At 34.9% G+C, this 14550-nt stretch overlaps 1 protein-coding gene across 1 annotated transcript; it reads left to right on the forward strand.

Annotated features, from left to right (window-relative positions):
• The first annotated feature begins 879 nt into the window (after window positions 1-879).
• LOC111804564 (calcium-dependent protein kinase 32-like) lies at window positions 880-5325 on the forward strand. Its single transcript, XM_023689416.1, has 7 exons — window positions 880-1700; window positions 2255-2378; window positions 2473-2616; window positions 3071-3223; window positions 3301-3584; window positions 3668-3901; window positions 4824-5325. Exons 1-7 carry the CDS (start codon window positions 1170-1172, stop codon window positions 4980-4982), a joined length of 1629 nt encoding a protein of 542 aa, XP_023545184.1. The 5' UTR covers window positions 880-1169; the 3' UTR covers window positions 4983-5325.
• The last annotated feature ends 9225 nt before the right edge of the window (window positions 5326-14550 follow it).

A 14550-nucleotide genomic window follows, 5' to 3' on the forward strand; every position in this document is an offset into this window, starting at 1 on the left:
AAAACTTGCTCTATGTATAATAATTTCCATAGAAAAAGACATAAATACGAATGTATTTAAAGTGTGAATTAAAATTGAATGAGACCCCGAGCTACCAGACCAAAATAATATGTTAACCTTTAAGATTTCCTAAAAATATATGAAGTAATTTAACGATCAAAATAGTATTTTTGATCTAATAAATAATACATGTCATCTTGATCCTAGGCTTAAAAGACATCATTTTCGTTCGGTTTGCAAGTTGACATTTTTTGGTCGAGTCAACCCACTAAATAGAGTTACAACTCAACTCTACCCTACTTTTTAATTATTATAAATATTTAACATTTGTAACCGATTTTAGCGATACACTATGACTCGATAATGTTTAATATTTGAATTTTACAAAAAAAATTAATTATTAATGTAATAAATACCGTATATAAGTCAGATTCTTTAAAATAATTAAAAAAAAGTAACCTACTATCTAAAATAGATGGTTGAGTTGTGAACTCTATTTGAGTTGTTCAGTCACCAATTTAATCAATCCAAAATTTTGTATCGGTCTAAAATAGTGTTTTCAACTCAATCCAATGCTCTGTGTACATCCCTCTTAGTCAAAACCATACCATAGTCGAGTAGATTACTTGTTTTTGAAAATAAATAAATATATTTAATTATATAGTTTATCAATTTAAGCATAGTTCAACTAATTAATAAATAGATTGGGTAAGAACAACAAATGAGTTAGTTAAGACATATATTATCGATCATTCACTCCAACAAAATGGGACAAAATTTTGTTGGGAGGGAAGTGTCGAAGAAAGGGACATAAAATGGGATTTTTTACTCTTTGAACTTTCCTTTAAAGAACGAGGAAAATGGAAATGAATTCCATCCATGGTGGTGGCTTTCATTACACGCGCCAATTTCTTCCCTTATAAACTCCCTTCTTTCCCATTCCTCCATTTTATCTCCTCAAAACCAAAACCAACAACAAAAAACCCCTTCTCCTTCTTCTTGTTCTTCCTGTTCTTCGTCTTCTTCTTCCGATTTCCCCATACCCATCTCGATTTTCGCCTCCCCTTTACCAATTTCCCTCGAATTTTGCTCTAATTCGAATCCCGATCTTGAATCCCCAAATACCCATTTCCTGTTTTCGTTGATTTCTTCAAGATCGTCGTTGATTCATGGGGAATTGCTGCGCTACCCCACCTCGGGACCATGAGGACCTGAGAAAAGGAAAGAGGAAGAAGAAGCCGAATCCCTTTTCAATCGATTACGGCGTTAACCACTTAGCTTCCGGCAACGGCGGCAACGGCGGCAGCCATAAGCTCACCGTTTTGACCAACCCCACCGGCCGTGAAATCGGGCTTCAATACGAACTGGGTCACGAGCTTGGCCGTGGGGAGTTCGGGATAACGCATCTATGTACCGATAAGGTCACCGGAGAGAAGTTCGCTTGTAAATCGATTTCCAAGAAGAAGTTGAGAACCGCCGTGGATATTGAGGACGTGCGGCGGGAGGTTCAGATTATGAGGCATTTTCCGAAGCATCAGAACATTGTTAGCTTGAAGGATACGTTTGAAGATGATAGCGCTGTTCATTTGGTTATGGAGCTTTGTGAAGGGGGTGAGCTGTTTGATCGGATTGTGGCTCGTGGACACTACACTGAACGTGCTGCTGCTGTTGTTACAAAGACCATTGTTGAAGTTGTTCAGGTAATTGCTTAACTAAAAGCTTTGGAGCTGTTTCTTGTATGCTATGATAGCTGAGGTTCTACCCTGTTTTGATATCTTGTTCGTGTTCTATGTTACTGGTTTTGGATATGGATTATATGCTGTAGAGACTGAGAAATGATTAGCATAACTTAGAAACTTGAGGTTGGGTTGTTTGGCTTCCCCTCAAGGTTTTAAAACGTGTATGCTAGGGAGAGGTTTCCACACTCACTCTCCAACCGATGTGGGATCTCACAACCAACCCCTTTCGGGGCCCAGCATCCTCACAGCTACACTACCTAGTGTCGACCCCCTTCAGGGCTTAGCTTCCTCGCTACCACATCACCTAGTGTCTGACTCTGATACTGTTTGTAACAGCCACCGCTAGTAGATATTGTCTTCTTTGGGCTTTTCCTTTCGAGTTTCCCCTTAATGTTTCTAAAACGCGTATACTAGAGGGAGGCTTCCACACCCTTATAAAGAATGCTTCGTTCTCCTCTCTAATTGACGTGGGATTTCACGATTATTGTTGTTACTTACTGCTTCTTCTCATGCAGATGTGTCACAAGCATGGCGTTATGCATCGGGATCTTAAACCCGAGAACTTTTTGTTCGGAAACAAGAAGGAAAACGCACCATTGAAGACAATTGATTTTGGACTGTCAGTGTTCTTTAAACCTGGTATGCTCTCCGATTGTCCCTTTGCTTTCTCATTTGTAGCATATGGTTTCCCTTGTTCATGACTGAATCCACCGACCCGCTCGGGCTTCTTCAGGTGAAAGATTCAACGAGATCGTTGGAAGTCCGTATTACATGGCTCCTGAGGTTCTAAAACGCAACTATGGCCCCGAAGTAGATGTCTGGAGTGCTGGAGTTATACTCTACATTTTGCTTTGTGGTGTCCCTCCATTTTGGGCCGGTAAGTATTAAGTAGCATTCGTGCTTGTGTGAGATCCCATATCGGTTGGAGAGGAGAACGAAGCATTGCTTATAAGGATGTGGAAACCTCTCTCTAATAGACGCGTTTTAAAATCGTGAGGCTGATGGTCATACGTAACGGGCCAAAGCGGACAATATTTGCTAGTGGTGGGCTTGAGCTGTTACTAATGGTATCAGAGCCAGACACCGGGTGGTATGCCAGCAAGGACGCTGGGTCCCCAAGGGGGGTGGATTGTGAGATCCCACATCGGTTGGAGAGGGGAACAAAACATTGCTTATAAGAATGTGGAAACCTCTCTCTAATAGACGTATTTTAAAACTGTGAGGCTGACGATAATACGTAACGAGCCAAAGCGGACAATATCTGCTAGTGGTCAGCTTGGGGTGTGTATGTTCTGCTTAAGCTCATTAAACTTGTTATCATCTCTACACAGAAACCGAACAAGGAGTTGCACAAGCAATCATACGATCAGTTATCGATTTCAAGAGAGATCCTTGGCCTAAAGTTTCAGATAATGCAAAAGACCTCGTGAGAAAGATGCTCGATCCTGATCCAAAGCGGCGGCTAACTGCACAAGGAGTGCTCGGTAACGGCTCGACCTTAAAACGTACTCACTTTCTCTTGGAATCGGCCTTATAACATCGTTTTGATTGTAAAATGCAGATCATCCATGGCTACAAAATGTGAAGAAAGCTCCTAATATCTCCTTGGGAGAAACGGTGAAGGCAAGACTTAAGCAGTTCTCTGTGATGAACAAGCTGAAGAAAAGAGCTCTAAGGGTAATTGCCGAGCACTTGTCGGTCGAGGAAGTCGCCGGTATAAAAGAGGGATTCGATAAGATGGATACGAACAATAAAGGAAAGATTAACATAGACGAGTTACGAGTAGGTTTACAAAATTTAGGCCATCAAATTGCTGATGCAGATCTTCAAATTCTGATGGAAGCTGTAAGTTCGAGTACATATTTTAACTTTTCGAGTTCACTTTCTTTCTCGATGTATGGAACTAATCTGTAGTTACGTTTTTACAGGGCGATGTAGACAAGGACGGTTATCTCGACTGTCGAGAATTCGTAGCGATTTCGGTTCATCTTAGGAGAATGGGCGATGACGAAGAGCATCTAAGAAAAGCCTTCGATTTCTTTGACCAAAACCGGAGTGGTTATATAGAAATCGAAGAACTACGAGATACCTTAGCCGATGAGATCGATGGAAATAGTGAAGAAGTGATTAACGCCATTATTAACGATGTCGACACGGATAAGGTTGGTAACGTCTTTCATTTAATACTTCAATTACTGGTCTATAGAATTATGTAGACATAGATAACTGCCCCGGTCCCCTAAAACTTATGGGAATAGGATTACTGATGAATATGTGGTAGGTCTAACTTTTCAGCAACCTTTATCATTTAATCTTTGATATTATTGAGTTTGAAAACTCGGGCGTTTTGGTTGTTTGTTAACATCGGAAAACGACTGAAACGACAAATGGAAGAACTTTTTTCCATGGCACATGATTTTCGGTGTAACGGTCCAAGCCCACCGCTTACAGAAAATCATGTGCTATGGAAACCTCTCCCTAGTAGACGCGTTTTAAAAACCTTGAGGGGAAGCTCGAAAGGGAAAGCTCGAAGAGGACAAGCGAGCGGTGGGCTTGGGCCATTACAAATGGCATCAGAACTAGCCAGCGAGGACGCTGGGCCCTAAAGGGGAGGTGGATTGTGAGATCCCACATCGGTTGGAGAGGGGAACGAAGCATTTTGTAATGACCCATATCCACCGCTAGCAGATAGTGTCCTCTTTGGGCTTTCCCTTTCGGGCTTCCCCTCAAGGCTTTAAAACGCGTTTGCTAGGGGAAGGTTTCCACACCCTTATAAATAGTGGTTTGTTCTCCCTCCCCACCAATGTGGGACATCACACATTCTTTGTAAGAATGTGGAAACCTCTCCCTAAACATATTCTAAAAACATTGAGGGAAATCCCAAAAGAGAAAGTCGAAAGAGGACAACATCTACTGGCAGTGGGTTTGGGTTGTTACAGCTTTGGCCCGTTACGTATTGTGTCAGCCTCACCGTTCTAAAATGCGTCTATTATAAGAGATGTTTCGTTTCCCTCTTTAAACGACATGGGATCCTGCAGTATCTGTTCTTCCAATACTTCTCTACTAACTCAAGTATTCGTGCAGGACGGGCGAATAAGCTACGAGGAATTCGCAGCGATGATGAAGGCAGGCACGGATTGGAGGAAAGCGTCGAGACAGTATTCTCGAGAGCGGTTCAATAGCTTGAGTCTTAACTTGATGAGAGATGGATCATTGCAGTCAAAACAAGGAGAAGATAGATGATTTCTTCACAAACAGGCCTAGATTGCTCAAACAATCACCCATTCATTCAAAGGAGAACTTAAAAATCTTTGGGTTACTTCCATAATTCTTTGTTTCTTTCAATTTTCTTCTCCCTCTTTTGCTTCTTCTTTGTTCTTCAAAGGATATAAGAAGGTGGGAGTTTTGATGCATTTCTGGATTTTGTTGTCCTTCTTTTGAATGTAAATATGTGAAACTTAGCACTTGAAGGAGAGTTTATCGTGTTCGTGTTTACGTTCAAGTCTTACGTGACTGTTTATGAGTAGAGATGTTCACGAGACGAGATAATGAAGCCCTTTCTCGTGGGTAACTTTTCCTTCGATGATATTTTATAAGCAAAAATATAATATAATGTTCTACGTAATTTCTAAAAATTCAAATTTCAATGTTACAACATAGTCTTTCACTTTATTTATATATGTAGACGGAGATTTGGGCGAGGTCGGGAGGATAGGAATTGAAAATATAATTTACGACCTGGTCCTTGGCCCCGTTTAGATAACAGGAAGAAATCTCTTCATTCTCCACCGTGTTTGGGGCCAGTATCCGCGAGTTAAATGAACATATTTATTTACAACGGTTTCGTCAATCCATAGTATTGAATCTAACTTTTATATCCACAAATGTCGAAAATTGTTGGGTTGAACTTTTTAAAAATCGAAAATTCGAGTTAATTTGCAGGTTGACATTTTTTTTGTTGGTTCAACCCGACCAACCAGAAAATAGATTACAACCCAACTTATTATTTTGAAAATTAAGAATATTTGACGTTTGTTAACATTTGCAACTGATGTTAGTGATGTGTTGTGGCTCGGGAATATTTGAGTTCTACGAGATCTTAGTTATTAATGTAATATGTACGGTCGATAAGTATGATTTTTTAAAAAAATAATTAAAAAGAAAAAAAAAACAACTTCACAACCTAACTCAACCCAAAAATTGGTCGGGTTAGGTTGTTAACTCTATTCCGGTCACTCGGTTCACTAACCCAAATAACTCAAAATTTCAGATTGGTCCAAAAGATTTCTCCAATCTAATCTGTGTTTACTTCTACTTAGAGTTTCTTCTGAGCAACGCTAAAGGAAACCACGGAGTTTCTCAAATAATGTGGAAATAGGATGGTTTAATGATCGTTCTTATTGTTAAAAAAATTATTTGGTCTAATCATAGGTGCTCACCTACCGAGTGACCTACCAATTGTAGAAGTATGATCTTTGGCAAGCAATAAACACTTAAATAATACAATTCGAGTGTACCATCTTCTTTCTCATTTCGAGGAAATGGTGCGGGAGGAAAAGGAAACAACGGAGGGATCCGAATCAGACCGAAATGGGAATGACATGAAAAGTCTTTTTCAAAACCCTACGACAATATACGAGAGGAATGGAGAAAAACTCGTGATTGGTGTGTAGGGGAAAATCCGTTTATGATATAGTGAAAGAAAAGTCGTCTCATTTCCTGACCTCTTCGTTCTATCAAATTCATTCACTTCAAGGCTGATTCTGAACGCCGCGTAACATCATCTTCAACCAACCTCCACCACCTTGTCTTATCCCGCCCTTTCGGTGCGTCCACTAAAAAATTGATTATACACTAAATAGCTACAACTAATACGCTCACTAAAAGATTGACTTGCAACAAATGGAATTTGATGATGTAAGTGGATGTAATGAAATTTCGGAACCATTAGTTGCCGAATCTAGATTTTGAATCTCGATCCAAATTCTGGACATGGGTCCTTACAATGATATCAAAGTGATACCTCTCCCGGTAAGCACAAACCAAGACATAAGTTGGTGAGCATGTGACACTCCGAGTAAATGAAGGGTACATAAATAAACCAAAACCACATCTGAATACGAACGATCCTCAGGATAGGATGACTAAGAAAGACTTAAGTGCATCTTTCTTTTCGGTGGCATAGGAACTTCATGATTAAGCGTTGTTCAGGAATTTTCCTAAACCCTNCCTTTTTTTTTTTTTTTTTTTATTCTAACGTTCGTGAAAATGAACGCAAATTCATCCACATTTAAGGCTAAGATTTCAGACAACCTTCGATAAGAATATCAAATAAATTTGCATTATCAAAAATCATCGATCATGCAATTATTTAAATAAGTTGACGATAAACATGATATATCAGCATCGTTCTAAACTAAATCCAAACATCGCAAGAAATCCAAAAACAAAATCTCCGAGCCATTGAATCATAATTTATTTTTATTTTTNTTTTTTTTTTTTTTTTTTTTTTTTTTTTTTTTTTTTTGGGATAATCTAATCATGAAGATCCATGAATATGAACTCTTCCAAAAATAATAAATAATAAAATGAAAATATCTAGATGATATAATTAATGTAATGGAATGGAGGTACATGATTTGCCACGTGTCAACTCATGCGAGGAAGAAAATGACACAACCAATTAATTATAAAAAAAAAATTCAAATAATATCCATAAATATTTTTAAAAATTCTAAAATATATTTTAAAAATTATTAGTTTTTTTTTTTTGTTTTAAAATACTTTTAAATTTTAAAAAATATATATTATTACTCTTTAATTAAAGAAAAAAGGTAAAAAAAAAAATTACCTCAATATATAGATGAAAATCGTCTATGGACACCTTATAAATTATCTTCAAAACTATTAAAAGTATTATTAAAACTATTGAAAATTTACGCGTATAAAGTAAAATGTTTAGGGTACCCTAAACCCTAAATTAATAAACGTTGACATGTGTGAACCATGTAAACGTAACATGTGTTGTCATGTATGATATACCTCCTCGTGATTGAGTCGTACCAATATGTGTACTAAACAGACACAGTTAGCTTGTTTATTATAATGTATTTCTCTCAATCATCAAAAACTTTAATTAATAATTTCCGTTTCGTTTACAGACATGTAGTTCACACAATATCCATAGTTTCTCGATAGTTTCTTGCTTCAAAGCTGTGGAATCACTAGAATCTCGTCAAATAATTATTTTAGTTTCATTATACGTAAATATGAGTCAAGTTGTAACAGCTTAAACTCACCGCTAGCAGATATTGTCTATCTTGATCCATTACGTATTGTCGTCAGCTTCATAATTTTTAAAATGCGTCTTTTAGAGAGATTTCTCCGACCAATACAAAAATAATAATATTAATATCAATATAAAAATAATAAAAATAAACCGATGAAACGAAAGACAGAGGGCCGACATTTTAAATATGGAGCCCCACGTGTCGCTAGATTATAGAACAGAATTTATTTATTTATTTATGTTTTTTTTTTTTTTGTCTCTTTCTATTTTTAATTATTTTCATGTACGAAGGATTTGCTTTTCTTTTACCAATTTTGTAAATTTAAATTTAAATTAAATAATTATTTATAAAATATTAAAAAATATTAATAATTTTAAATATTTTAAATTATATCTTAATATAATATTTGTATGTTTTAACACTTTTGTTGATAAAATTTATAATTAAATAATTAAATGTAAGAAAATAAATTGATGTAATCATAAGTTATTATTTAATATAATTAAATTAATTAATTACTTATCGATTCAAATGAAAACAAATAAATTTTCTTACATTAAATATTAATTAAAAGTAATATCCATACTTAAAACCATTTAATTTAATTACTAAAAATTATAATAATAATAAAAAATTATATTAAATAGTCAACCTAATAGAAAATATTAATTATAATATAGTTATATTTAATAATTAATTATGATTCATTAATCATATTATATTTTATGTATGGAGGGTATTAGAAAACCTATGCTCAGCTTGTTTTAGAAAATAAAATTACGTGATGGCATAAAGGTCGAGTATTTTAAGAAATACTCAGTAAGTGATCCACTATTGAGAGTCGGGGAATGCAAACACATACAGAATGATGGGACCTATCATTTAAAACCATCTTCTCTTAAGCGGCTTTCTAGTTCGGGAAAATTGGGTGTAGTATTTCTCTATACATGACCCACACGTGTGAGTATGGGCCCACCAGGCGGGTTCGTACACCCCCTAGGCCTATTGGTCTGGCAAGCTTCTCTGGGCTATTGTCAGATGTCACGGTCATGCTCGAAAGTGCGATTGTGACACCTGACACCCAAAGGGAACAACGACCATTGTAGCATCATGGTAAACATGATGATCATTTTAGTCTCATAGTGTACACGTTCGTACTCATCATAAAGAGAAGTATCCTGATGTACGTGAACATACAATTATGCATGAGATACTCATATTTTTCATGGTGTCGTAATAAATCATGCAAAACAACCCCTATTCTTTCATCACGTATTATACTCGGTAGTATGTATACATAACCTCTTATAAACTCATTTCATTCATAACATAACTTTCAAATCATGACATAAAGGTTGTGCACCGTAGATTTCCTTATTTCAAAACATATCATAGCATGTCATAACATATCATGACCTAACACAACATATCATAGTACATTATGACATCTCATAACGTAGCATAGCTTATCATAACATAACATAGCTTATCGTAACATAATATAACATTTCATTTGTACTATAATATTATTTGACATATCATATAGCGACACATAAAATAATATCATATATCAAGGCATATCACACATATGACACATGGAAGGCCACTGGGTACGTGTCATCATAAATAAAACAATTCTTCCAACCAAACCGATAGTAAACCCACTTACTTGATTGGTCTAGGCCGAAGCTACTACAACCCCACTTAAAGTTGCTCTCTGAAACTTAATTCTACATAAGGAATCTCACAGTCATAAATTAGATTTACTTATCTAATTTTCCATAAAAATAATTTAAACTTGACTCCAAATAATTTAAACTAGCTCAAAGCTAGTCATGCTAACTTTAAACACTTTCGAAAAGTTAAAACTAGTAGGAAAGAGTCCGAGCATATTATCCCCAAACTGGATCAGCCGAAATGTCGGCCTAAAGCCGTCAGAAATACATTCTTCGATTAGCTTCAAACCGATCAAGTGGGAAGAAAAGTGTGACTTAGAAAACAAAGAACATCCTCTTGTAACTTTCGTTCTTTTTTATTATTATTATTATTATTTTGATTAATGGTTGAACTAAAAAAAATTATAAAAATGAATGAAACTCAATTTTTCAAAAAAAAAAAAATTATCACGAGCTCATTATAAAACTCATAAGATAACGATTTTTATTTGTAGCATTTGTTCACCATCCATTTTCTTTGGTTACCGACACACTTACGAGATCCCATCAACTTTTAAAAGTGAAAAAGCTCGCAAAAGAAAAGGTCGGTAACCAAACTTAAAAACAAAAGAAACGTTGCTATTAAATGGAAACTTAACAAATAACGATTCAAATACCGAAGAAGAAAGCATACTCAATTCCTTCCATTGAATAAGGCATAATGTAGTTTTCTTCATTGAGGTCATACCGATAACATGAATATGATTGAACACTTAAAAATTTCCTTACAAAAGATCGGGATATCGAGATGTGTGCTCTATTCCAATCCAAGCCAAGAATATGCTTTATCAACACAACCAAACACTAGATGTTAAAGTGATAGAGATATAAGTTTTGTGAATCTTCTTCTTGTTTGAGCATTGCTTTATTGGATGTGAAGAAGAGCCAATGATGGAAGATCGTACGGTCACTATCAGATCATCATGTTCCACACTTTTGTGATCAAGATCATCATGGCCCTCACCCTAGTGGGAAATTGTCTTTTTTTAATGATTGTGGTTCAAAGATAGTCCAATAAGAGCTACTTGGAAATTGATTCATGAACCATACCATGATTCTATCCCATTAGAGTTTATTAGTTTATTTTTCAATAAATACACACAAGGACGCTAAAGGACAGCATGGGTGTGCCGACATTGCACTCCAGCTCATGTATCGGAGGTTGAATTATGACCTACTATCCAAAACATACGTGTAAATGGTTTAGCATGGACATGGGAGAGTCTAATGCTTAGGAGAACTCCGATGGATGGATGTTTAGGATGTCCCAATGAGATAATCGACACATGGGTTATGACCCACTATTTGAAACATATGTGTAAGTAGTTTAGCATGGACATGGGAGAGTCTAATGCTTGGGAGAACTTCGATGGATGGATGTTTAGGATGTCCCAATGAGATAATCGACACATGTGTTATGATCCACTATCCGAAACATATGTGTAAGTGGTTTAGCATGGACATGGGAGAGTCTAATGCTTGGGAGAACTCCGATGGATGGATGTTTAGGATGTCCTAATGAGATAATCGACACATGGGTTATGATCCACTATCCGAAACATATGTGTAAGTGGTTTAGCATGGACATGGGAGAGTCTAATGCTTGGGAGAACTCCGATGGATGGATGTTTAGGATGTCCTAATGAGATAATCGACACATGGGTTATGACCCACTATCCGAAACATATGTGTAAGTGGTTTAGCATGGACATGAGAGAGTCTAATGCTTGGGAGAACTCCGATGGATGGATGTTTAGGATGTCCCAATGAGATAATCGACACATGGGTTAGTTCTCAACGGATGTGTCCGAGCAAGCCAAGATGATCAATCTGTCTCGAGATTTGGGATGACATCACGATGCATGAGTTGTGTTGTTAGGAACCGAGATGACAATGAGATGCGACGTTGTTGTGTCATATATATGTGTATGAACACATTAGTACACAATTAAAATTGTGTTATCCATTAATTAGAGAGACTAAACGTGACTCGAGTATAAAAGGGAGGTTCCTTGGTTTCCTAAGTTAGAACAATTACTTCCTCTCATCATACTTGATCGGTTTGAAGTCAGTCAGAGAATACGTTTCCTAACGACTCTAGGCCGACTTTTTGGTTGATTCGGCTTGGGTCTAATACGCTCAGACTCTTTCCTATTAGTTTCAACACTTTGTAAACGCTTAAGGTTAGTATGACTACCTTTTAGCTAGTTAAAAAAATTTATGCAAAATTAGGTAAGCCAATAGAGAGCTGCATTAAGCTAACATCAAATGGTCGTAGTAACTCTGACCTAGGCCAATCAAGTAAGTGACTCTACTATCGACTTGGTTGGAATAATTGATTTATGTATGATGACACGTGCCCTGTGGCCCTACACATATCATATATGATATGTTTTGATATGTTATATTATGTTTCGGTATTCATATACCAAACATTCTCATGGTATAAATGAAATGTCAGGTTACGTTATGAGATATCATAAGAAAGATATGTTATAAAGAAATGATTTTATAGAAGTTTATGTAGGCATATTACCGAGTATAAAATGTGATGAACGAATAGGGTTGTCTTGCATGATTTATTATATTACGATTCTCCGTCTAGACGGTAAATTCCCTACTCATTCGGGATAATTAAAATAGATAGCTCTACACGTAACGTTCAATTTTATTTCAAACTAAAATGTCGAATATTGAATTTTCTTTTTCACTATTTTATTCGAGTATATTTTCTTATCATACATCCTTTTCACTCTTTCATAGTCACATAAGACTTTAATTTTCCATATTAAAATTTTTAGAATATATCCTCTGATTATTTTTTTTTTTTTTTTATTATTATTATTTTTTTTTTACTTACTTACCAACCTCTTTGAAGTTTTATTTAAATTTGCCGTCAAAATAATTTCTATTTTATTAAAACTTGTTTTAAATATATTTTCAAATTTTCAAAATCTCAATAGTATACTTAAATTTTAAAAAGGAGGAATGAAAAATGTTAATATTTTATTATAAAAATACCCTTTAATTTTAGAAAATTACATTAATACCCTTCAATTTTTAAAAAAATTTCAAAAAATACCCTTATCGGTATACTATGTGTAAAAAAATACCAATCAAATTTTTAAAAGTACCATTAATAACTTTGACCTGTGTAAAAAAAGTTTCAAAAAATTCTTATCATTAATATATTGACAAAAACTGTCTATCGATACTTCATAAATTATCTCCAAACTTTTTAATGTTACTTTTAACCGTTCATGCATATTTTTTAAACATGGTACTAATGATAAGGGTATTTTTAAATTTTTAAATTTTTGAAAAAAAAAAATTAAAGTTATTAATGAAAATTTAGAAAAATTTAAGAATATATTTTTTTTTTAAGAATAAAAATATTTTTTTTAATTTAAAGCATTTTTTAGACAAAAAAAAAATTATAATATTATTATAAAAAAATTAAATGATTTTAATTGAAATTTTTAAAAGAAATCTTTTGATAATAAAAGCTAAATTCCAAAAAAAAAAAATGGTATTAATAATTCATGGTTGAATCCTTTGGAAAATAATCCCAAATTGTGTCCCTTCAAGTTGGTGGGAACAATTGAATGGATAGAACTAATGAAGGCTAGTTGCGTAATTTCACTACTAAATAAATAAATACAAATAATAATTGAAAACCCAAAGAATTTCATTTTCTAAATTTTATAAATAAAAGCTCAAATATTTAAAAATTAAGAAAAAAAATATTGTCATGTTTAAATTAATTTAAATTTTTTTATTAAATAATCATTCAAATTTTTGTCATTATATTTTCATCAACGTCCACTTTATTTAATATTTGTCTCAGCTAAACGATGTTACGTAAAGTCATATAATAGCCACTAATAATAATAGAAATAAAAAAAATGTTGAAGAAAACGTCTTATATTTATATGTGCGATAAATTATGAGAGCAACATCGATTTGTAAGGGGAACGAGTGCCCGAGGACATTGAGCTCCAGAGGGGGTGAATTGTGAGATCTCACATCGGTTGAAGAGGAGAACGAAACATTCTTTATAACGTTGTGGAGATCTCTTCTTAACAGACGCGTTTTAAAATTCTTGAGAGGAAACTCGAGAGTGAAAGTTCAAAGAAGACAATATCTATTATTGGTGGGCTTGAGTTATTGTCGGGATGAAATTTTGATCACGAGAATATTTGATATGAGATAGATATGAAAGACGATGGGAAATAGAGAGGGTTCCCATTTGTGCAAAGATGCTTTGTTTTGTACCAATATGAAATGAAATAAGCATATGACTATCATTTTTTTTGTAACAAAGATGCCTCGTCATTATTGGTGGTATAAAATAATACTAAGATGAAATGGAATCTCGATATGTCGTTTTTATATATTTTGTTTCGATAGAGTATCGTTTTGGCTAACTGTCAGTTTTTATCGATCTTTAATTAGGTCTACTAAACAAAATCATCTTTTGAAACATCTCTAACAGCCTAAACTCACCGCTAGTAGATACTGTCGTCTTTGGGCTTTCTCTCGTGATTTTAAAACGCTTCCACTAGGGAGAGGTTTTCACCTCTCTCCAACCGATGTGGGATCTCACAATCCAACCCTCTTCGGACCAGTGTCTGACTTTAATACCATTTGTAACAGCTCAAACTCACTAGAAAATATTGCCCTTTTTAGGTTTTCTCTCGAGATTTTAAAACACGCCCACTAGGGATAGGTTTTCACACCCTTATAAGGAATTTTCGTTTCCCTCTCCCACCGATGTGGGATCTCACAGTTATGTTCACTTAAGTT

The sequence above is a fragment of the Cucurbita pepo genome, chromosome LG10 (assembly GCF_002806865.2).
Source record: "Cucurbita pepo subsp. pepo cultivar mu-cu-16 chromosome LG10, ASM280686v2, whole genome shotgun sequence".
NCBI lineage: Eukaryota > Viridiplantae > Streptophyta > Magnoliopsida > Cucurbitales > Cucurbitaceae > Cucurbita > Cucurbita pepo.

Bases quoted from the DNA above. Each gene is read 5' to 3' on its own strand.
- LOC111804564 (XM_023689416.1), top strand. From the start codon at position 1,170: ATGGGGAATTGCTGCGCTACCCCACCTCGGGACCATGAGGACCTGAGA. The intron at 2,379-2,472 runs GTATGCTCTCCG...GGGCTTCTTCAG, and splicing joins GTCAGTGTTCTTTAAACCTG to GTGAAAGATTCAACGAGATC. The intron at 3,585-3,667 runs GTAAGTTCGAGT...ACGTTTTTACAG, and splicing joins TTCAAATTCTGATGGAAGCT to GGCGATGTAGACAAGGACGG.